This window comes from Haliaeetus albicilla, chromosome 10 (assembly GCF_947461875.1).
Source record: "Haliaeetus albicilla chromosome 10, bHalAlb1.1, whole genome shotgun sequence".
Taxonomy (NCBI): Eukaryota; Metazoa; Chordata; class Aves; order Accipitriformes; family Accipitridae; genus Haliaeetus; species Haliaeetus albicilla.
Genome location: NC_091492.1, coordinates 34,067,823 through 34,091,198, shown reverse-complemented (window position 1 = coordinate 34,091,198; position 23,376 = coordinate 34,067,823). Strand labels below are relative to the sequence as shown.

Genomic DNA, 23,376 nt, shown 5'->3' with positions numbered 1-23,376 from the left:
TATTGTGGTGGGAATTTTTTTCCAATTTTAAAGGAAACGAGGAAAAAATAGCAAAATGTTTTTGAGTGTCCTGTATCTTCAAAGTTCATTGAAATATTTCAGAAGTTTCTACATTTTTTTCCTTTTTTTAATCTAGAAAATATTTTTATTTAACAATGAATTCCCTTTATCTGTCCTACATTAAGAGTTCTGTGGTACTCCTATATTCCCACAGCGGCTAAAAATTCTCCCTATGCATATCTGAAACTGTTTATAATTGGGGTACTAAAATAAGTGCCATTAATGAAAACTGTGAAGTGAGGAGGATCTGTAACTCTAATATATACAAATTCTGACATTACAGAAAAGAGTTATGAAGACTGTCCTACCACAGGTTTTGTAGTGGTTGTCATCACGGACCATGGAAGTGTTGAAGAAAGCCAGACTTGCACACCTGGGGAAAATACATACACAAATGAAAGTATTAATAAATCTGATATTCCCACTGCATGTTGAATCAGTTCTAACTGAAAGTAGTGTATGTGCTGCTCTGTGCATTTTACTTATTTGCAGTACTGTAGCTACACAGGCTTGTTTAAAGCATTTTGTTTACTGATTCTCTCATCAATTATATTTTGTCATCTTTATATAGATGAGCCTTACAATTTAGTCTAAGTCTTAAAGACTTAAACCTTTGTTTGCAAATGGGAAATTTCAAGTGTTATATGTCAATAAAAAAAGGACAACTATACAATTAAAACATTGGCATACGTCTTCCTTCTCTAGCTCTTCCCCAAACATTTATGCAAAGTATTTAGGGAAAATTAAAAAAAAAATCCTATGTCTTAACAGAAATAAATAATAACCTGTAGGCACTTCTGAGAATTTCATATATGACCTTGCTGTATTTCTGTATGGGATAAATTGAGACTAGGAACATGCAGGCACTGGAAAAAACAAGACTTAAGCCTCAGCTATGACCTCCAAATGCTAATGTTTACTTTTATCTTGAGTCTAAATTGCTTGAGTGCCAAATAAAATCACACCCATGAAGGCAATTTCAGAAAGACTTCTCCACATGAAAAAAAAATCTATAAGAAACAAAGCCAATGGAAATGCTTATGTTACTTGCAGCAAAACTAAGGCACCCTCAAATAAAAGCGCATTGGTAGAAATGATGGTATACTAAAGCTTTTTGGGGCATACCAGTTTTGCATAAAACAAATAACAGGGCTCAAGGAGTCAAAACACAATCTTCATTGGTAGTTTGAGCACATTATAGATAATGTCTCTGTTATGTGTTTGTAAGTTGATTTCAAGCAACAGTGAGGTCGCTATTAATCAGACAGGCTTTACTAATAAATGTCACCCACTAGCACTATATACATTGAAAATTACCATATGAACATGCCATAAATGTTTTGTCGAGACAGAAAGAATAAACTCGATTTTGGATGGTTTCCAGTTGCTCCATTTTAAAAATATTGATTCCTTACTGTGCAAAGGGATTTATCGGTCATTTGTGATAGAGAAATAAAGTTTTCTTCTAATCTATGTCTTACCAAGAAATTATATTTGCCAGGAGTGTGGTATTTCAGCACAATCAAACAGTAGTTGCATATATAGGACACATTTTTCTCATGGATCCAAAAGGAACATGATTATTCATTCTATTAAAAAACAAGCTGTCCTGTTAATTTTCTTATGTCAAACCACATTAGTCCAGCTTCAACCCTGCTTTAAGCCCTCCAAAGTCAATAAATAGATACCAAGAATAACTTTTGTTTACTATGTTGATTAATATTGCAATATCCATTGCTTCTTGTGAGAATGTTCTAACTTCATCCATCAAACTGGAATTTTTATAAAATCTGATAGGTCCACTACTTTGAAGGAAAAAGCAAAGAAATCAATACTCCACATTTCTCAAGTGCTCCAAATCACCTGAGCACTTTAAAATAACATTGGCTTGAAATTCTTCACACTTACAAAAAAAAATATATATACCTGGCATCGCTTTACATTTTAATTCCTAAGCCCCTAGAAAATACACATCAAGCTTCACTTTCAATTAAGAGGCTAGAAATTTATTTTCCACAGAAAATTGATAGTTCCAGATGACCCTGAAAACCTGTTAACTAGGGATTTAAGAAAAAAAAAAAACATCTAGTGTCAATGCAAAATTGCGGTAAACTCATAAAAGCTCACAGTATGAACATCTCAATGTGTAAATCAGGGAGTTTGCTATACAGCCCTCCAAAAATCAGCAGGGATTGAAAGGTAGGATACAGGCAAAATTCTGTACAGCTCTTTAAAAATTTAGACTTTAGCAGAGTCTGAGGGCCCAACTGTTTCTGCAGTGTTTGAAAAGCTAGCTACAAGCATTAATGTCCTGAAACCAGGTATTCTGAGCCCCAGTAAGACTCTTTCCAAACCAACGTGTAGAGGAAAGAAGTAGAAACTTAAGTCCTGAACAGGATTTGCATTCGTAGAAAGAGCTTTCCATGATGCCTTGATTATTTGTTAGAGTGAAGATGGGAGGGCAGAGGGCTTCAGAGGATGGTTGCTGTGAGTTCACAAGAATTCAAGGGGGGGGGGGGGAGAGTTCTCTGTATTTATATAAGTCATACTTCTCTGACAGTGAAACAGAGCACACGTATAGATGGATCAGGTCAATTTGAAAATCTGCTGCTCTTGAGCTTAGCAACATAACATTCTTCTTGAGTTACATTAAATCAAAGAATGTGATTTATGGTAGCTTTGAGTTGGATAGTGTTATAGTAACCCTAGATTGTTGCAAAAGATATAACAGCCAAATACAAAAGCCTTTGTTCCAACATGACCAGAACATTATGAAGTTAATAAAATTTCTTTTTTTTTTTTTAAAGATTTTAAAACTATTTCCTGTATCAAGTGAATACTCTCCCAATCAGAATTTAAGGCTTTCACAGGAATCACTTTTTAAAATAAAAAGCTTGAGCACAATTGTTATTATTTGTGTGGCAAAGCAAATAGATTGCTTCATTATATACTAGATGGAGGGTTTTCTTGTTCAGTGACTTCAATTCTACATAAGCTAGGTTTTATTTCCTTTTTGAAAAAATATATTTTGTATATATTTGACTGCTATAATCAGACCTAGAATTTAAACACATACATTCTCCTTTCCAGGCATGCATCAGAAGTTCTGTGTTATTCAAAGAGTTTACGTTGTGAAAATGATTCCCATGGGTTTAAAAGCACAAGAGTTATGGGTGTAACTGCTTTAGCTCTCAGTAACCTAGTAAGAATAAATGAAAGCAGGGAAACTGCCAGTGAAGCCAAATGTTCCAGATGCCCCATAGCTTTATTCCCAAGATGGATATTTTCTAATTGTTACTCACACACAAGCACTTAATAGCAACAGTCTTTCTTGTAGTGAAAAGTTTATAATAAAGATCCATAGAACAACTAACTGACAGGGTTTACTGGCCAGTCTAAGACTTTTTTCTAATCCCTGATTCTTTGCCTTTTATATTACTTTTCAGCTGTTATCTTTCTTTTCAGTTCACAAGCATACATGAGTTAATAAGTCTTTATTATTCCAAGAACTGGAGAGATAACCACTGTTATCCACATCTGCTAGAATACACTGTGTGACTTGGATCCAAGTTACACAACAACCAGAGTGCAGGTTAGACATCCAGAGCCAGTCTTTCTTAATACTGTTCCGCCTCAAGTCTAATTATTGCTCCTCTCCTCTTGTTCCTATGGGATCTAACAATGGCGCGATACTTCTGGTCTTTGTAATTTTTTTATGACATTTTGAAGGAGCTAGAACCCAGGATGAAAAGACTGCACATCTAAAGACAGCTGAGAGTTTCAGTGACATTCATACCTGAATTCTTCTGCCTCTAAAAATTACATTCAGTAGCTGAAAGATGTAAAATGCACACAAATCTTACACACTAAACATTTTTAAGTCAGCATCTTTGCAGAAGATGAATTATGACAACAGTGCATATACTCACCAATAGCAGCTGTAAAGTACTGCTCAATTTCATTGGGGGTGAGTGCCCTTTCCCATATAATGAATTCATCAAATGCCCCATTCACATAGCGCTTAGTTTGATCCCCCTGTGTCCCAGTCAGTAGATTTGCACTGGGGTCTCCATAATCATAGAAAACTTTCCCATCTGGATCAGTTGTGTTTAGAGTTCCATTGACATAGACTTTCAGTCCTTCTCTTGATTTCCAAGTAAAGAGAATATGAGTCCAATAAGGACCTGCAAAACATTAAAAGTCACAGCAATATCCATGAATCAATTCCATTTAGAGCCCTTCCTGTTCAGGATGTTTTTGCTGACTTGTGCAATGCTATAGAGCTGTATAGGAAGTGCTAACAGTGAATTATGGAATGCTGATGTCATGTATATGAATCTTTATACCCGTGGGGAAGCCCATACTTTGGCAGAATGCCTGTTAGCTTTTGTTTGAACTCTCACTTGGACTCACTGCAGTTTCATAAACTACACTTGCTAAGTATTATTGGCCAAGATTTGAAGTCTCTTCAATACTGTCTCAAAACTCAGTTCAGCAAGAACTGCATAAGGACTGCAAGAACTGGAGAACAAGCAAATAGACTAATTAAAAGTTGCCACAGTGTCTTTATTATACTTGAGAGGCTGAAAACATAATATTAATTTTCACTTGGATTGGATAATCCACAAACTTGTGGAATCATTCTTACCATTCAGCAGCTTTTCTCTTAAAATAAGATTTCTAAACTGCTTTATTAAGCTTTATAAAACTCTGCTCCTACAAGGTGAGAAAGGCCTATTTTACCAATCTACAGGTACTCAAATTAAGGCAAGAAAAGATTTAGTGATTGTCATTGACATTACTAGAAGACCAGAGTTTGTTCCAGTCACTAGGTAATACTGCTTCCCAACGATACACAGTTTAGATAGAAGCAGTAAGATATGTGATATACCAAAATGTTTATTAATACATGACATAGCATACAAACCTTGACACTCAACAGATAACAAAATGACCAAAGCATTAAACACCCAGTTAAAGACTTACTAAACAAAGTCTTAATTTACGAGGCAGTACACATATCCAGTTTTAGAATATACTGAGAACTGTCAGGGATTAACCTGCATTCTTCGCTTATGTTTCCATCTAAGCACTCGTTAATCTATTGATGTCAATAAGAATTCCACTTCAGAAACAACTGGAAGTTGCGTCCAAGGACTGTTACTGAATGGCAACTGTTCTATGATACAATATCACTGGGTTTTCAGTTCACACTATATCTCTCTCTCCCCACATCAACAAAACTCTTAAGCACAGAGCTCTGTAGTCATTTTATATATATCCACTTCTTTCCTCAAGTTGTGCTGTTACCACTACACCTCTCTGCAAGAATAAAGTAAAATATAACAAAAAGAAATTAATAAAAAACAAAATTTTATAAACTTTACCTGGCGGACTAAAGCTTGCTTTCCACTTCATCATTGCATTCCCACGGACGTAAAATTCCACTGAGCCTTCACCTTCATTTGAACAGATTTTGAAACCACTGGAAATCACTTGCCCACCGGAGGCAGGGAGAAACTTAGCTTGCTGGTCTTGAGTCTTCCAGAAAAAGGAAAATGTTACTCCTGATGAAAGCAAGTGAGAGGAGATTTTAATGAAAACAAGTGCCATTAAAGATTTCCAAATCTGTAGAATACAGAGAGTGGGAATGCTTTTGAGGAGAGATCATCTGCTAGCATAAACAAGGACAGCATTTTTAAAATCAACAATGCTGTAATAGTTTAAACCAAACAAACATCTCTTCCTTGGTTTTGCATCACATGCTCATACCCAGGACATAGTAGCAATCATTACTGCCTGAGTAGCTTCTATCAGTTAAAACTAAAGATCTTTGAGCACCAAAAGTAATGAAGTCTTTTTTTCCACAGATTTATGCTTCCATTCCCTTTGCCTTATGTCTCCAGTCTCTATACGCTTCTCATCCTCCTGTGATGATCCCCCTTTCCTCCTGTGATCTTCGCTTATTTCAAAACACAGGTTGCTCTCATATTTCCATGTTCTCCACCAGCATCTACATCTTTTTTTGATGTTCACCAAATGCCAGCGGAGCCAGAAATAGTACGTTGACTGCTTCCAAGCTACTGATGTGCTAACTGGCTGCCAGCATGCCCATGCTTATTGAGTAGCATCCATTGCTAATTACACTAATTCTTCTAAGCGTGTTATTACCTGTGTTTTCACACTTCAGTGCTCCAATAAGTGCTGAAAGCAAAGAACCAATGTAAGAGAAAGGGATAGCAACATATGCAGAGCCACAGCCAAAATTCTGAGGTCGCCACCTACACAAAAATCAAAGAATTCTTCCCAAAATGCAAGTGCAATCCCACAAGTGCACATGATTAACTTTGTCGACAAATAATCCTGTTCAATTCACAATAAACTTTACTATTATACTCTAAAATTGAAGGGCTCTTCAGATTGCACATTAGTGAAGAAATATGATTTCTGTAAGATGGTTTGTTTCTTTAATGAAGGTTACCTCAATAGGCATGACTGAAACACAAGTAGCAAATCAAACCTCCCTCACACTTCAAAAGGTCATAGTGGCTCTGCTGTAGAGGTTCTGCAGTCAAATGCAATTACAAAGAAAACGGCTCAGCTAAACAGCTCCTAAAAATGTTCACCTCAGAATTTATAGTACAAAGTGCTAACAATAAAATCTGAGTTCAGAGCAGGTTGAGAAAAAGTTTATGAAGTACCGAAGTGGAAGAGGTTTTGCCACAAAGAATCATAATGAATTAAGTTGGCAATGATCCTGAAGATCACCTAGTCTAAATTGCCTCCTAGAAGCAGGGCCAATTTCAGGGACAGATCTGGTTGCTCAGAGCTCAGCTGGGATTTTAATGTCACCACAGATGCAATTGCACAGCCTCTCTGTGCAAACCATCCCAACGCTTGGCCACCCACATTGCAAAGAAACTTTTTCCATTAGATCTAATCAGCATTTCCTGTGCTACGATGTGCCTGCATTACCTGTCACATTTTCACTGTGCATCTCCAAGACTGTTTAGCTCTATCTGCTCCTACCACCACTCATCAGGTGGTTGAAGACAGCCCTTAGCATTCTCTTTTCTTCATGGTGTAAGGAAAAGCCTCAGCCTCCCCTCCTGTGTCATATTGACCAGCCCCAAGTCATCTGCTGGACTTACTTTGGTTTGTCAGCATCTTTTTTGTATCAGGGGACAAAAACGGGACGTCGTACTTCAGATATGCTCTCATGAGTGCTGAACAGAGAGGCATAATCACTTCCCTGAACCTGCTGACTATGCTCTTTTGACATGTAGTCAGAATATGTCTGGATGATTTTATAGTAAGCAATTCTGCAGGCCCTCCAGGCAGTATGAACTTTGCCAATTTACTACCAGATAGCCCAGCAAAAGTTAACAAAGCCCTCAAACCATTATGCACATTTCTTGTTAAAACCATAGATTTTTGTTTATGTGTTTCATAATTTTATGATTAAAGATGGAAAAGCCTCAGACAGCTCACTACAGTCATCAGAAATATTCCCCCACGCACTACTCTCTGGAACATAATTTTTTGTATTTCACATGTTCTTTTTGTCACATTAACTCAGCAGAAAAGTTAAAAATTATACTATTGCAGAATAAATAATTTAACTATGTAGTATCTTCCTGTCTAACTGATCTTTCTGTTTATCCTCATGATAGCACCCATCTATTTACATAACCTACATACCATTCCCTAAATGCTTTATACATGATAAAACAGCCACCATGGAAATGCTAATCAATTATCATTCATCTCCTAGAAATCAATCAGTATATGACCATCATCAATCTCAGTTTGCTAGATCTTGATGAATATGAGTTTAAAGCTATAAATGCTGTGAACTCCCAACTAAAGAATTTGAGGTCTGTTGTAAGCAAGTTGCAATACCTTCATCAACAGATAAGCCTGAGTTCATATTTCAGCTTCTTTACCACACCAGTAATAGGTTGAAACACCGATCCAAACCTCTTTCCAAAAAGCCATGCATTTCCCTCATATCTGCACACCATCCTTCACCACCCTAGCGAAAGGGCGACCAAGGCTGACCATGTTAATCTATTACTGCTATTAATGCGATTCCTCCATCAAAGTGTCTCACAGTCTTTTTCCAACACTTCACCATACTTCTGAAAGGCATGGAATTGCTGTTATTTCTTCTTTACAGGCTGAGAGATGAAGCTTAAATGATGCAGATAGAGACCAAGTTATACAGCATGTCTGCAGTGGAGCTGGGTTCCCCCTTTTTTGACTATCTTATTGGACTACCCTGTAGGTACTGATCATCCTGTAGCCACAAGAAAACTGTGGATCTAAATCCTCCTTATGTGCACTTGGGTTCATGAAATGCCAAAACTAAAAATAAAACTTTAAGTAAGGCACACAAACACACAGCTTTACGGAATGCTATGTTGTGCATAGGGCTGCTTTTTTAATTATTATTTTTTATTTCAACTTCACATATGTTGACTAAATCCAACTTCTCCTAGTGTGTTCAATCTAATGATTAAGAGAACGTTCTGTTGCATCTTTCACAAATGTTTCTTTTCACTGAAAATGCCACTTTAATGAGCCCAAAACTGCTTACAGAAAACCACTGTTTAAAAATTACTTGAGAAAGAAGGAAGGCAGAGAAAAAAGTGTTTCAACATTCAAAAAACAAGAAGAATTTGTTTTCTCAAGTCAAAATAACAGTTCTGAAATGTTATTAAATTTAGCCTAGAAAAAAATACTAGGATTTTTGTTTCATACCTTGTAATATTTAACCTGAAAAGATCCCAAGATCGTTTCAGAAAGCATTCTCTGCTCATGTGTACTTAACACCAGTTTCACACAAATTCAACCAATAAACATCAAGGCATGCTTAAGCAATAGGAGGCTTGAATGAAATTACATCTTACCATTGCCACAGGTTTTATTTGATTCGGAGGAAAACAAAGACACTGTCTTTATATAAAGGTGTGTTGGCACTTTTTTTTAATACCTGCTACAGTGATTAAGTATTTATTGTTTATATGATTGCTTCTCTTCACATTTTACCTGCTAAACACTTCAGTGTTTTATGTTTTTAATGTTCTGGTTTGTGAGATACTGGGAGATCTCTGGTACTATAAAAATAATTTATTCTGATTATTATGTTATACTACAGATATAGAAATAATATGACTTACTGATGATTTTTATTTTGCAGTGGTATAAAAAAAGCATGAAAAGATACAACATGTATCAGAAAATATACCTGCAGTAGGATACTGAATTACTTTTTCTAATATTCTCAGGTAATAACCATGTACCATCTGCTCTCTTGAGTTTCTCCTGCTTTCTTAAGAAGTTCATACACAGCTTTTACTCTAGCAGCTCAAAAAAAAAACCCCAAAAACCCTATTTTTATTAATGTTACCCATTTTAAAAATGGCCAAAATCAATAAAAGCAAGAAGTTTCAATGTTAACAATACTGCTTAAGCTTAGGGACTGCTGGAGTTTATGTATAGAAAGCCACCATTTTCAATTGATCCTTCCACTTCTACTGAATTTTAAAACTCTAGTGAATGTTTTACGCTAGTGACTAGTTGTATGTTTGGTTTGACAGTCATATACAGTTTTAATCATCTTCTATAATCAACACATCGTCAAACCTGTTCCCCCCCTATTCCACCTGTCATTTTGTGACCCTAGCCCAAGAAGAAAAGGAAGAGAAACAGAATGAAGAGATTTAAGCACCTACAGGGACAAATGGATTCCAAGACACCAGAGACTTAAAAATTTTGTTATCTCCAAAGATAAATCTAAAAAAAACCCCAAAACATTCCTGCCAAGAGGCCATACTGAAAAACTGTCTCCTAAATTTGAAACCTGTAGGACAACTTCTTTGTTATTCAAACTGCAGTTCCTGTAGGAATTAATCTTGGTGCCACAGACAAGATTTTGGGCACTGTAAGCTTATTTCTGCTTTAGTTTGAATTAATTATACTGGAGATCATTGATCTGAGTAGTTGGTGATTAGTTCTAATTTAAAATGCAGTTAGAAAAGACTAAATTTTCAGCAATCAACACTCAATTGTTTTAAAAGTCAATAAAGTGTCAAGCTAGAATTTTAGAGAGTTCATTCCAATGAAGAAAGAAACAATGACTATTGAATTACATAATTTGACAGAAAAACAAAGGTAAATAGTAATTAATGAATTTACTAACCTTCAGGTCCACAAACTTCTGGATTACTAATGCATGAATTTTGATAGCTTCCAAAAAAGAGAAAGGTAACTCCTTTCTTTTCAGTGACATAAATTCCTTTGTTCACCATTCCTTCTATGATATCTAAAGGAAACACAAAATATAGTTTAACATTTATATAAATCAAAACTTCCCGGAAACATGATTTTAATTGACTCATACACCTCATATGTTTATCTTGTCGCAATTATAGGTTTGCTTTTGTTTGGGTTTTTTTGTTGTTTTTCTTTTTGGTTTCTCTGAGTTTGGCAAGGATTTGTTGGTGGTTTGTTGTTTGTTTGGGTTTTTTTAAAGAACCATACAGATAACTTTAGTTTCAAGTTTGTAAAATTTATACTCATATCTGTCACGCAAATTCTTGATTAACTAAGACTGCTTGACAGAACCCATACACCCAAAAATTATTATTTCAAAGTAATCTGAATAAAACTTATGCTTTCCAGAGTTCTGAATACCAGACACATCACAGAGGTATTTCTGTCTTACTGTTAGGCTGAGTTAGTGAAGAAATTCTTTAAGCAATCAAAAATGTAACAGAATAGGGTTTTTTCCATTTTTAGAAAGGGAAATTTTGTCATCAAAAGCCACTTTTCATTTAGAAAAAAAAGAAAAAAATCAGTGAAATATACTTGACAAGCTATATTCAAAAGGCAGAAATATGTATCCTTTTCAGACATCCTTTGGTATGGCATCATTGTCATTTGGAAAAGCTATTTCTTGTTCTAACATGGGTAATGAATAATTGTCTTGAGATTTGATTGTAATTTTCTTGTGTTCCCTCCTAAAGAAAAGCACTGTTGATTCATGTCCTACCAGCTAAAGCAGCTGCCTTAATACTAAAAGAATGTGACACTTGTTTACTACAGGAAACCTCACTAAGGTCTGAGAGTCCAACTGATAGATGATGATGATGGGAAGTTCATCTCATTTGTCCCAAGGGAAAAAGAGGGACTAAATTTAACAATTAAGACAATAGGAAATCACAATCAAAAAATGCCACTGTGTTAAAAAGCTTGCATTCCACAGAACACAGAATATTCTATCATCTGTTTCTGAGCAGAGAGAATGTAACTGTTCAGGTAGAAATGTCATGTTAATACAATTGCTTGTGATCGCAATTCTGCAAGGATTGTGAAGATTCAGGACTTTGGTTTTAAGACCCTTCTTTTTAAGACCAGAATTTCTTCTGAAAAAGCATTAGGAGAAGAGTTCCTCCAAGGGCAACACCAGCAATGAGAATACAGTCTTTCCCTGCTCTGAGGTGCAGAAATTGCCAGCTAGGTGCTGCTTAATATTTGAAAATCTAAGGATATCATAAGGGCAAATGAGGAAGGCACACAAATGGTCTAAAACACATGAAGGTTGGGACATAAGGGACTTCTCTCTGTATTTGTTACTGTATACCTACCTGACTTAACAGAAGCCTTTTGCACAGCAGGGCAGAGCGCAAGTCATGCCAAAGATGCGCAGTCAGTGCTAGGGACAGACCGTCTATCTAGAGTGATAATGACAAATACTGTTGTCACTGCTTCAGGATGGCGCATCCCTTTATGCAGTGGGGACACAGGCGAAAGGGCGTCTCATTTTCAGAGTGTAGACAGCCATCAGGCATGAGGACAGCAGTCACAGTGCTGGCCCATCTGTAGGATAATGCCACTCAAGGAAACGGCAACAGCATGGCATAGCCTTCAGTGAATGTATGTCCAACGTTCGAAGTCTCAACACAAATATCACAGTTTTCAGGTATCTTCCCCTCCCTTTGAGGAAGAAGTCCTCAAGTTCTGTCTCTAATTGACAGATAAAATGTAGTTTCTTTTAAAAATTTGGGCGTGAATTATGGAGTGAAGCAAACGTTTCTAAATTCTTCTTGCGTCACTTGAATTCTAAGTTAATCTAGCTAGAATAAATCCCATAAGGTAAGGCATTTCTGTTTCCATAGCATTTCCTTTGCCATTGATGTCACTCTTTTTAATGTTCATATTGAACATATCTTATTATGTGAGAACTATGCAAATGGTCTATAAAGCAGATAAGAAAGGACTGAAAGGAAGTAGGGTCATTTGAAGTTCATTATTAATAGAATTCACATTTGCCAGCATACTTTTACTGTTAAAGAGTATAAAAATATTGGGTTTAGTATTCCAATATAAACCTCCTAGTATCTGGGCAGCTCAAATGACAGTTCTACCATTTCCATCCTTCTCCTTAGGTCAGATTTTCCAGCAACTAGATGTCAGTTAATATCTAATTGTAAAGTGGACAAGACGTCATATTTCAATTGCACCTACACAAGTATCAATCCTAGTGACTTAAATTAAATGACTAAGCTTATGGTGGTGTAGATGTAACTAGTTTCCAATCTGTCAGGTCTCTGCCCGGAAAGTTGTCATTTTCTGTTCTCCCTTTTATCTCCTGGTGTGTTGATGTTAAAAAAAAAAAATCATTAAGAGGACATATATATGCAGATTTTTGCTTGCCTTTTCTGAAAAAAAGCCAAAAACCTGTTAATCAAAGATGTCATGATCTTACTTCCAGGCTTTGCAAATTTGCTTGCATTTGTCTTTCTTAATGTGTCCTTTTAAAATGACTATGAAATGGTGAAAAACAGATGGCTTCTTTTCCTTTTAACCTTGAAAGACAAGAAAAAAAATCAACCTATTTGTTCTTATATGTTCCTCTGAAATGTCATCTCTGTTTCTTTTAAGCTCAATACAAATACTTTAGGTTTCGGAGGACTACTGGGGCCCATCCTCCCATGGGCTGCTTGGCATGGGGTTGCCTCTCCCAGTAGTTGAGAGTAATTCAGGTAACATTGCAGGAGTGCTTTTTCAATAATGTATGCCAATGTAAGCATAAACAGACCGTTACCACTTGACCACCTGAACCAAAACTCAGTGTTAACTTTCAATCCAATGTTACAGAACTATCCAAGCTTGACAAATGCAGAACAAAAAATATGTAAATCCTCACCTACAGTTGCAGAGAAGTTAGAGTAGGCAGAGTCATTGGTATATACAAAGGTAGAGTTATGGGAAGGAAGCACAGTGAAGTTGTGGATTCTTAGAGCTGGGTGGAACAACAAAAGAAAATAAGCAAATAAACAAAACAATGAATAAACACAATCGGTAATGAATTGACCAGTTCATATCTCTCAACATAGCACCAATCACAAGTGGCCTCTAAAATTATCATACAACCACTTCTCCCAAGAACTTGTATGCATGTGACTATTATACTCATTATCTACACAAGTTAAGTAAATACAGTATTACTAAAACTTTTTTTTTCTTACAGTAACTGGGAAGAAAAAACCTATAAAAAATACAACCGTAGATGAAGGGCTCTGAAATATAATCATGCCAGTAAGGAACTCTGCAATTAGAAAAAAAAAAATCATTATAGTGGTGCAAAAGCTATGGGCAATTCAAGTCCCATGTCAAGTTCTGGGCTCCCCAGTACAAGAGAGACGTGGACATACTGAAGCAAGTCCAGTGAAAGGCTGAGAATGCTGGGACTGCTCAGCCTGCGGAAGAGAGGGCTCAGGGATCTTATCAATGTGTATAAACACCCGATGGGAGGTGTAAAGATAGTGCCACACTCCCCTCAGTTGTATCCAGTTAACAGATAAGAGGCCATGGGCACAAATTAAAATACAAGAAAGTCCATATAAACATAAGAAAAAAAACCCAACTTTTTTATATCTGACAATAAAATTTTATTCTCTTTTTTTTTTTTCTTATTTTGATAATGTAACAGTATCCTGTGCACTGTAATTTTTTACCCTGGACAGGCAACTAGAGCTTGATGGAAAGCCCATGAAAGTAGAGAGACAGTAATTTGGGATTTAGATCAACTGAGCTCCAGAAGGGAAAGGCAAATGCTCTTAAAAAACAGAATGTACACAAAAAACCTCAAGAGAAAAATGCATGGAAGGGGGTCAGATGAAAAACCTGAACACGGCCACATCTCTCTTTATTTGCTATATTTTAAGTTGATTGTTTCCCTTCAATTGCTTCTACTGCTGAGATAACCAAAAAATTAATTTGCTGACACTCTCACAACACAAACGCATTGAGAGATATAAATCTGGCTTCACACACAATGACTTCAACAAATAAAATGGATTAACGTGACGGACAGATTATGATGCTTCAAGGATTTAAGAGGAGAACATGGAATGAAAATAATTGCGTGATATGATGAGTGGGAAAACAAGAAAGACTAGCAATAAACAGAAGAGTTGTGTAATCAGGATGGTATCAAAAACAAGCAAATTGTCACTTGCATTAGATTACAACAATAAAGAAAACTTTACTTGTATATCAAAGTCAAATATCGGATAGATACATAAAACCTCTGCTGGAGGCAGTTGAAATAATATCTGTGTATTATAAGACACAACATAAGCAGCTGAGAAGAATTTGAACTATCCACTACAACATTAAGGAAAGAATTCAATGTTGTCAGAATTGCACTGCAGAGAAAAAGACTTTTGGCTACTGGCATCCTCTGCAAATAATAGAGAGACAAAGTCCTCCAAACTTTTTTCAGCAAAGTCATGCAGCTGGCTCATTTATGAAGTTATTTAACACAATGTCATAATAGGAGTCCAAGGAGATTGCTCATGTGAGCCAGACCCATTCCTCTAAGTGAAGGTTTGTAGGATCAGGAACTTTATATGTTCTGCTTTATCTCTCCAAGATACTACCGAAAAGATTTCTGCATTTTGCTGAAATAATGTAAAACATAATTTGAAAAACAATCTAACATCAATTGTCATTTTTCCAAGAGCTATATTTTATATATTGCTTTCAAGCACTTTCAAAACAACTTCATTGTAATGAGTGCCAAAACAGTGCTAGATATGGAGTGCTTTCCTCTTCCTGAAAACATGTGAAGTCCAGTGTCGGAAAATTACTTTAACACACTGTTAGAGAACTCATATGGTAACTTTTTGTAAGCCAAATTATGATTCTATTGAAGTCAATCGGAATACTGCCATCAGCCTCTAAGGGGAGCAGAATATCGCCCAGATTTATTTCTGGTCAGCCAATTTCATTCCTTTAAGAAACTTTGTGGAAAGATGTGTCAAAGTTTAAGCTTAAAATGCTTGAACACCTCTGGAATAAAAGTTTTTAGATATTTATGGATCTTCTTCCCACTTAGGAACAGAGATTGATATTGCCATTTTTGTGCAATAAATAGCAACAACTTTGCACTTTTGTAACATTTTTCATATAAGGTTGTAAAGGTCTAAATCCTGATTTAATCTTCTGCAGTGATCTTTCTGGGTGAAGATATTACAGTCACCAGTAGTAACACAGCAGCTATTCCTTGCACTAGTACAAACCAGTTTAGCTCAACTGCCAAGGTGGTCAGCCATAGTGTGAGAAATACTGGGGAATATACATCAGCCTAACTTGGAATTGGCTAAAATGTCAGAAGAGAAAAAACAGTTCGTGTGAAAATTACTAAGGGACCTCTGAGCCTCAGAAGGAGGCAGAGCATAGCTGAAAATTTCATCTGAAAGGAATGGCCCTGCAAGCCCATAATGCTGCAATGGGATACAGGGGTTCGGTCGAAGCTCCATTAATTACATCACCTGCACATCCCCAGGAAGCCCCACCCCCCTTTTTGGTCCTAATGTGAAACATCAGAACCAGAAAACTGCTGAATCCAACCAGACTGCCTTTTAATATCATTCCCTCTGGGATCCTTCAGTCCTGACAACCGACTCTTTCAAAACAGTGGGAGTTTTGCCTTACCAAAACTCTCTTGATTTTGCCCTATTGGAAAAAGAATTTGAACTAATGCTGCAATACTGCTTTTAAGGAAACAGCCAAAAGCAGATAAAAATGAGTAAGAAGTATTCATATAAGAGCTTACACTTCTTTTTCTGTAGATACTACTTGCAATTTTCAGAATTGCATGAAGAATTTGGGCATTTAACTCCTTCCTAAAAGCAAAAAGAAGCAGGCATCTTCACTGCTGGCATAGCCAAAGATCTCAGTCACTGAGTGTATTAGTGCATGTTATGCATGTACCAAACCAACTAATAACAATGTGATTTCAATGACTCTTTGGATCATAAACCTTTTCTCTTTATAACCTTAACAATGCATAGACAGCCCATAAAGTGTCTGAGAATACTCTATAAAAATCAGTTCACAAATACAATATCATTTGGAAATGGGAGCACTGCAAAAACATTATCTGAAAAAAAAAAAAATCTCAACTGCTGTAGTAGAAAAGCTAACCCCTTTCATTTCTCCTGCTCCCTTTCTACTTACAGACTACCACAAATACTTATGTTATTGCCATTGTAAACGAATCCTTTGTCTACCTCCATTCGTATCCCGAAACTCATGAATTCCATCCACATCTTCCAGTGGCCAGTAATGGGAAGCTGATGCGAGAACTTTGAACCCTTTCAAGAAACACAGATTAAAAGGTTATTAAAGTAAGGACCAACAAGGAGTGTAATAAGTCTCCACAAAAGAGAACAATACAGGAGGTGAATAGGTTAAGTAAAACAAGGTATTTTATGTAAATCAAGTATGGCACATAAGCAAGATCATAAATCAAAATGGCAGAGTAGATTAAAGCCATATATCTGATTGACCACTGCCGAAAACTTGTTTTTAAAACTCAGCTGATTTTTATTTTAATTGCACTTAAAATGCGTAACAATCTTCGACTAAATCTCTGCTAGTGTATCAGGCGGCATTCGTTGAAGTAACAGTTGAGAAGTCACTCAAGAGAAATGTCAAGATTTTACCAGGATTTTAAACACACTGTGGATGGTACAAAGCACCAAGAAGGGAATGCATGGGGGAATGTTTAGCCTCTATAGCATACTACTTCTGCTCCTGCCTCCTCCATAGGCAACTCAACGCTCTGCAGTTCAAGGGAGTAAAAATGCAAGAGAGCTCCCAGGAATCTTATCCTCTCTCCAAAACCCAGTGGAAAACAAGTGCCTAACACATCAGACAACAGAAAGAGCAAGCATTTATATTACACCGTATCTGTAGTTCTTTGCCCTATAATAATTTTTCATTCCCAATCAATCTTTCAAGAACCTGAGGTGCGAAGCTGATAGAGATAAGTTTGTTAAAAACCACTTCAGCTGTCATGTAACATACAAAAGCTCCTCACACCTAGTGTGCAAGCTGAAACAAATCACAAGCAGTGTCCTTTGACACTTACAGTTTATCCCACACCTTTCTTCACTCCTGAGATCAAAACAGCTTGCATATTTGATAGTTATTTTATCATTTTAACATCCTGGATGCAAACAGGATTTCTTTATTATGGATATGAAGGTGCAAAAATTTTATTTCCATCTTTCAACTGCCTAGCCCCAACAGTGGAGATCAGTTCGATGTCCTCCATCCTCGTGGTAGAGTTTCAGAGCTGTGATGGAGAGGACCCTAAGGTTTTTTTTAAGAGTGCAGACCTGAGAAAATTGCTAAACATCACAACAAGCAATTGTAGACCTGAGAGCACGGAACTAAAAGAAGCTCTGCATCTTGTGAAGATACACGAACTACTTAGACTTGCTTCCAAGCTCAACTATACCAAAGATAGCTAAGAAATGATTCATAATTGACCAGGATCTGTTGTTGGCCCACCTAACTAGAAATGTTTGTAGTTGTCATAGAGGTTTTCCCACAGAGAGCTAGCATGAGCATAAATAGATGAGGATGTCTTTAGAGAAATGGATGAGATTCTATGGCTATATGTTTCTTTTGAATATTTGGAAGATACAGAGAAAGGCACAACTGCTAACAAAAGCAGAAAGCTACTGACAACATAAGAGAATAATGACACAGAATAAGCATGTACAAAACCCATCTGAAAATTCCAAGCAACCCAACTAAGCTGAGCATGGCAAGGCACATTGAGGAAATGGGATATAGGAACAAGGTGTTTTGCATTTACATAAACTAAATCTGGGTACGTGCTTAGTTCTATCTTCAAAGAACATATCCTGGCTGCTGCAAAAGAAATGAAAGTTATAAATTTCTATGGTATTAAAAGCATCCACATAGGCTACCTGTGCTAATATACCTCCATCCAACTTCATCAAACTACCAGTTCCAGAGCACAGAATATGCCTGCTGTTTCACAGTGTACTTATACACAAATATCTCTTGCTCCCATTAACATCTCCCTTTTGTATCAGGGGAAAGGTACGGATTAAAGTTAAGGGAGGTGGTAGGAAAAAAATTGAGAAAAACAGAAAAGAAAAATCCCAGGAGAAAATTATTTGATGCCAAAAAACTGCATCACAACATGACACAAATCTTTTAGTAGTAGTAGTAGCAGCAGCAGCATCACAACAAAGTCTTTACCATGGTTGGCATCAAACTCATAAGGAGAAGCCATATTCTAAGGAGCTTACATTTAAACCTGGAAAAAAAACGGGGGGGAAAAAAGGGAAGGGAAATACATATACAGCAAAGTGCCTTGCTGAGAGCTATGCTGCATGTCAGTGGCTTTCCCAGCTCCCAGTTCTGAACTATATAAAGCCATGCTGTTACCCCACTTCCAGCCAATCAGCCCTGAGAAGATCTCTGAAAACAAATACCTGTTGCTTTGGATTCAACTTATACTTGCAATTTCCTTTCAATAGGTAATCACACTGTGTTTAGAACAAAGTCACAGGACTTGTTTACAGCCTAGTTCAAATCCAGAAAGCATTGCTCGCAGTTATGCTTACACTCACACACTGTACTACAAAATAAATGTTGGATAACTTGCCCCCTTATAGCAGAAGGCTTTTTCCCCCCATTATTGTTCCATCAGCTAGAAGCTAGTGATCCTCATCTATAGGAAATGAGGCTGTATTTCTTTGGTTTTGAGTGAAGGTAGAACAAAAGAAACTAATCGGGCTGAACCTATTGCAATAGCAGACAATATGGCTTTTCCGCATTGTTCTGTATTTTATTTGAAAATAATTACATATGGTTAAAACTTAAAAGCACAAAGCAATACATGAATTGGTAAAGCAGTAAAATTGTACTTGTACACCACCATGAGGCTTGAGGTTAAACTATTTATATAAACACAAGAATTCTGCAGTTACACACAGAGACCCCAAATAAGCTTTGAGTAAGTTTTTTCTACATTGAAAACAGATGAGAGATCCTTAATATGCTCTATAACTGATTTAAACTTAAGCATGAAGGCTGGGAGGAGGGTAGATGCCTTGAAGCCATGCCAAAGTACTGCAAAGTATACAAGCTGGCATATCTAACTGTAAATCATTGAATTGAAAATGCTGAACAGCAAGACATTGAGGAAAAAAAAGAAAATGGTCTGTGTAGAGGTCTGATTCAGAAACTCATGCTCAAAAAAAGTAATAATAAACAAACAGTGTATATGGGATTTTTCTACATATCAAATACAAGCCATTTTTCTCCAAATACATTTCTATGCAGAATATTTAGCAGGTAGGTTACTGAATTTAAAATGACTGGGACAGTACGATACTTTACACTATTACATTTTTAATACAGAGCTGACATTCAAACGTAGGATCACAGTTTCTTTGGAGCTACTAAGAAAATGAAAAATACAAACCAGAAAAGCAAATGAATATTTAAGCACATTGTCATAAAATGTAAATAGAACATTCCTTACCTGGGTGTTTGGGTAGCTGGGAAAAGTTTCCATACACCTGCACATAAAACATTAGATAATGAGATATAGTGAGGCAAAACTTGCTAAGAGGAATCCAAATATATCGCAATAGTGACCATATTAAGAACATTACCTGATATTTGTACTGAAATAAAATCAGCAAAGAATAATGACAACAGAGCAGAGATAATAAATTCTCCATGGTCTATTTAAGGTTAAAAGTACAACTGAAATCAAATTCCTGTAAGATTTCAATCATAAGTTTTCCTTTGCTACTTTTTGTATTAAAAGGGACATTTTCCATGCAGGTTCAAGAAGTCTGTTCCTTCAGTGGTGGCAAAATATCCTTCCAGACCCTTTAAGTAGTATTTGCTTGCTTCACACTTTGATCTCTTCATTTAACTATAAATAAATTACCATGATTGGAGGAAAATTAAAAGAAATGTGCATCAGATCCGAAAGTTGTACTGCTCCATGGAAAGAAGTCAAGTATTTCTGTTACAATCTGTGCCAAAAAGAAAAGATCTTGTTTTCAACCTTCTTCCTATGGTTGTCTTTTCCTTTCAATTACTTTCACATTGTCAGAGATCTGAAGCCAGTTTTAGTTCTGCTAGCAAGAAAATGTACTTCCTTATAGCACATAGGGCATATAACTCTCACTATTTCCTCAGAAACTGAGCTGAAAAGAGTTGCTAACTCCTCGCTTGTCCAGCTCACGTTTGCACCTCCATCCCAGATCTTTTTGGGTGGAGAGCAAGTCTGAGTGATGTCATGCTTTCTTCTCAAACTTTGTCCCATTCTGGTACTCTATTTATATCACGTTGCTGCTGTCTCTTTTCTGGGTCCTAACACCAGCCAGCTAGGAACAAGTGGAAACAAGTCAATGTGCTTCAGCAAAAAGAAATTACTGCTCTTTGCAATCTGCATACTTAAAGAAGAATCAAAGCCAGAACAAGTGTTCATAAGTCAAATGCTTAAGAAAAATAAAACAGGTTTTGGACAGAAATTTGTGAAGGAAAACTAAGATCTATTTATTAAAATAACCGACTGTATGTCTGTCTAAAGAAGCGTGACCTTTAAAAAATATTGCTTTAAATCACATGGCACTCTGAGGGATTAATTTTACTACGTCTCTATCAAGAAGGGGAAACTGAGGCATTAGCCATTTCACTCATTTTCTCAAAGTTGCACAACAGAACAAGTAAAAGAACTAGGAAAATACTTTTATAGTGGCCATTTTTTTAAATAAAACATAATGATATGTAAGTATTTTTATAAGAGCCTCCTAAGTACACTCTGAACTATGTCGCATATATTAACCATCATTTTATATGTAAAAGACAAATAGCAGCTAGGACTAGGTAATATTCTTCATTTAATCTTCTCCTCTATGGCAAAATTTTCTTTTCAGTTCCCTCCAAGTTCTTTTTTATTTTTAGTAAAATAAACTGAAAGAGTAATATTTTAAACAAAATTTGATAAGCTTTGCATCCCTGTTCATCTCTCCTCTGCATTTCCATATCCACCCCTTCTTTATTCTCACACAAGCCATTTAAAGGTGATGCAGGCAAGATCAGGAACTAAAAATCAGAATCAGACCATGCTCATCTCTCAGCAAAATTCAAATTCTTTTATTTACCTTTTCTTTGCCAAAAGCTATGTCAACAGATTAGATCTTATTTTCAGCCCCAGATGCTTACTCGTGCAGCAGAACATTCTCTCCCTAAAATCAATGGACATACGGGATACTGATTTATAAAAAAGTGATCACGCGTTCCTGTTTCCATGCATGCCACTGCCCCTCTGTGACTTATCTTCTGACCTAGTTATCCTTCCCTCCCCTCCCATCCACTTCATGACTCTTGGCCCCATCTCTTCGGGTCCTTATATCAGCCTGGTCCCTTTTCTTAGCTCTATTCCTTCCAGTATATTAGCCCTCTTACGTGTCTACCTCTTAATCCCAACTTCTGCACCAAACTCTTGGCTAGAGTTGATTGTAACTTTTAGGATGAAGCAGTTTTCCACTGACACTTTATGTAGAGATTATATAGCTGGAAGCCCAGCAAGACTGATAGTAGCTGTGGCCCTGATTTACCCAGCTGGCTCCCCGCATGTATACTGGACTTCTGAAGGTTCTGGAGGTAACTAGCTCCTTGCAGATGACTGGCAAGTACATGGGACTCCAGGGTCACAGGACTGAAGAGATCACAATTAACTCTGGAAACCTTAAGACATTCATGCTGCTTGAATGCTTCAACATCAAAGTTTAAAATTAAAAAATTTCAGTATTGAAATAAAATGCATATTTTGTTTGTAACACTGATTTAGGACAACAAAATAATTTTGAAAATTTTTAATTTCAGTCCCTACAAAAATTCAGCTTCCCACTTCGTTGTAACCAGTCTGACTTTTGCTTATTTCCCTGTAGTTTTTTTTATACTCCTTCCTCTTTACTGTTAGCCACAAACTCCTCCATATCCTGAAGGAAGAGGAGGAATTCTGCATCACATACTGACAAGTAGAGCCACCCCTAGAAATAATAGAGAGCTGCCACCAAAAATCCTGAGAAAAGCTAAAATGTAAAAAGAGAAAGACAGGAATTTTAAATATTTGCCAAGAGGGGCCTGTCAAGGGAAAGAATATGCTTACCAAAACAATTGTGAGAATCCAAGCAAACATGTTCACTGCCAAAAATTTCTGTGGAAACAGCAAATTGCAACCAGACATTGGAGATTATTTGCAGAAACAAATTCCAAATTTATTCCTGTGATCTTCTGGAAACCTGATCTGAAGAGTCACACTGCTCCCACCGCAGACCAGAGGTAGCACCGGGCATCCAGTGTGCAAACCAGAGTCAACTGACCCAACACATGGAAGACAAACAATCACAGTGGATTGCTCTTGAAGAACCTGCGGATTAAATAACATCCATTTAAAGTACTTGCCTGTCAATAAAAGCACAAAGGTCTGCATATGCCGGGTAACTGGGCAGCCCACGCTGAGCCCGCTGGAGAGGTTTCTCCCCAGCTCAGCTCTCCCACCCTGCTGCCCTGGGGCCCTACTAAGGGAGTAAGGAAGGAGAAAGCTGTGACACCCCCCGCCCCCGTTACAGTACTGGGGGGGCGTGCATGAAAGGCCTCTAGCTTTTCTGTGCCACTTAAGCAGAGAGCAAGAAAAAGGCCAGGGAGCTTGGACATTTGCTGACAGGTAGAATGAGTTTCCTAAACAGAACAGAAAGCCTGATGATCTGTAGCAGCAATCAGAGGCTTGCAAACAGCACTGGGGAATTATATGCCCCAAATTTCTCTCTCTTCCCCCCCCCCCCCACTTTTTTTCGGGGGCGGGGGGAGGCTTTCAAAGAAAAAGGTTTAACATAAAAGAAAGATCAGTCGTTATATGTTGGTTGCAACACTTTCACAGCAATGTGA

At 36.9% G+C, this 23,376-nt stretch overlaps 1 protein-coding gene across 2 annotated transcripts in view; it reads right to left on the bottom strand.

The window, feature by feature from the left end:
- ADGRD1 (adhesion G protein-coupled receptor D1) overlaps positions 1–20,728 on the bottom strand; it is a 159,207-nt gene extending 138,479 nt beyond the window's left edge. Inside the window, exons 1-8 of one of the 2 annotated variants that reach the window (XM_069794917.1) lie at positions 20,082–20,728; positions 19,949–19,985; positions 16,647–16,730; positions 13,274–13,369; positions 10,265–10,387; positions 5,448–5,627; positions 3,990–4,244; positions 369–433 (exon numbers count right to left, since the gene is read on the bottom strand). In XM_069794917.1, coding sequence (XP_069651018.1) covers positions 369–433; positions 3,990–4,244; positions 5,448–5,627; positions 10,265–10,387; positions 13,274–13,369; positions 16,647–16,730; positions 19,949–19,985; positions 20,082–20,150 — 909 coding nt within the window. In that variant the 5' untranslated portion in view covers positions 20,151–20,728. The remainder of the gene's footprint in view (positions 1–368; positions 434–3,989; positions 4,245–5,447; positions 5,628–10,264; positions 10,388–13,273; positions 13,370–16,646; positions 16,731–19,948; positions 19,986–20,081) is intronic. The other variant, XM_069794918.1, reaches the window with a different exon arrangement.
- Positions 20,729–23,376: the final 2,648 nt, after the last annotated feature.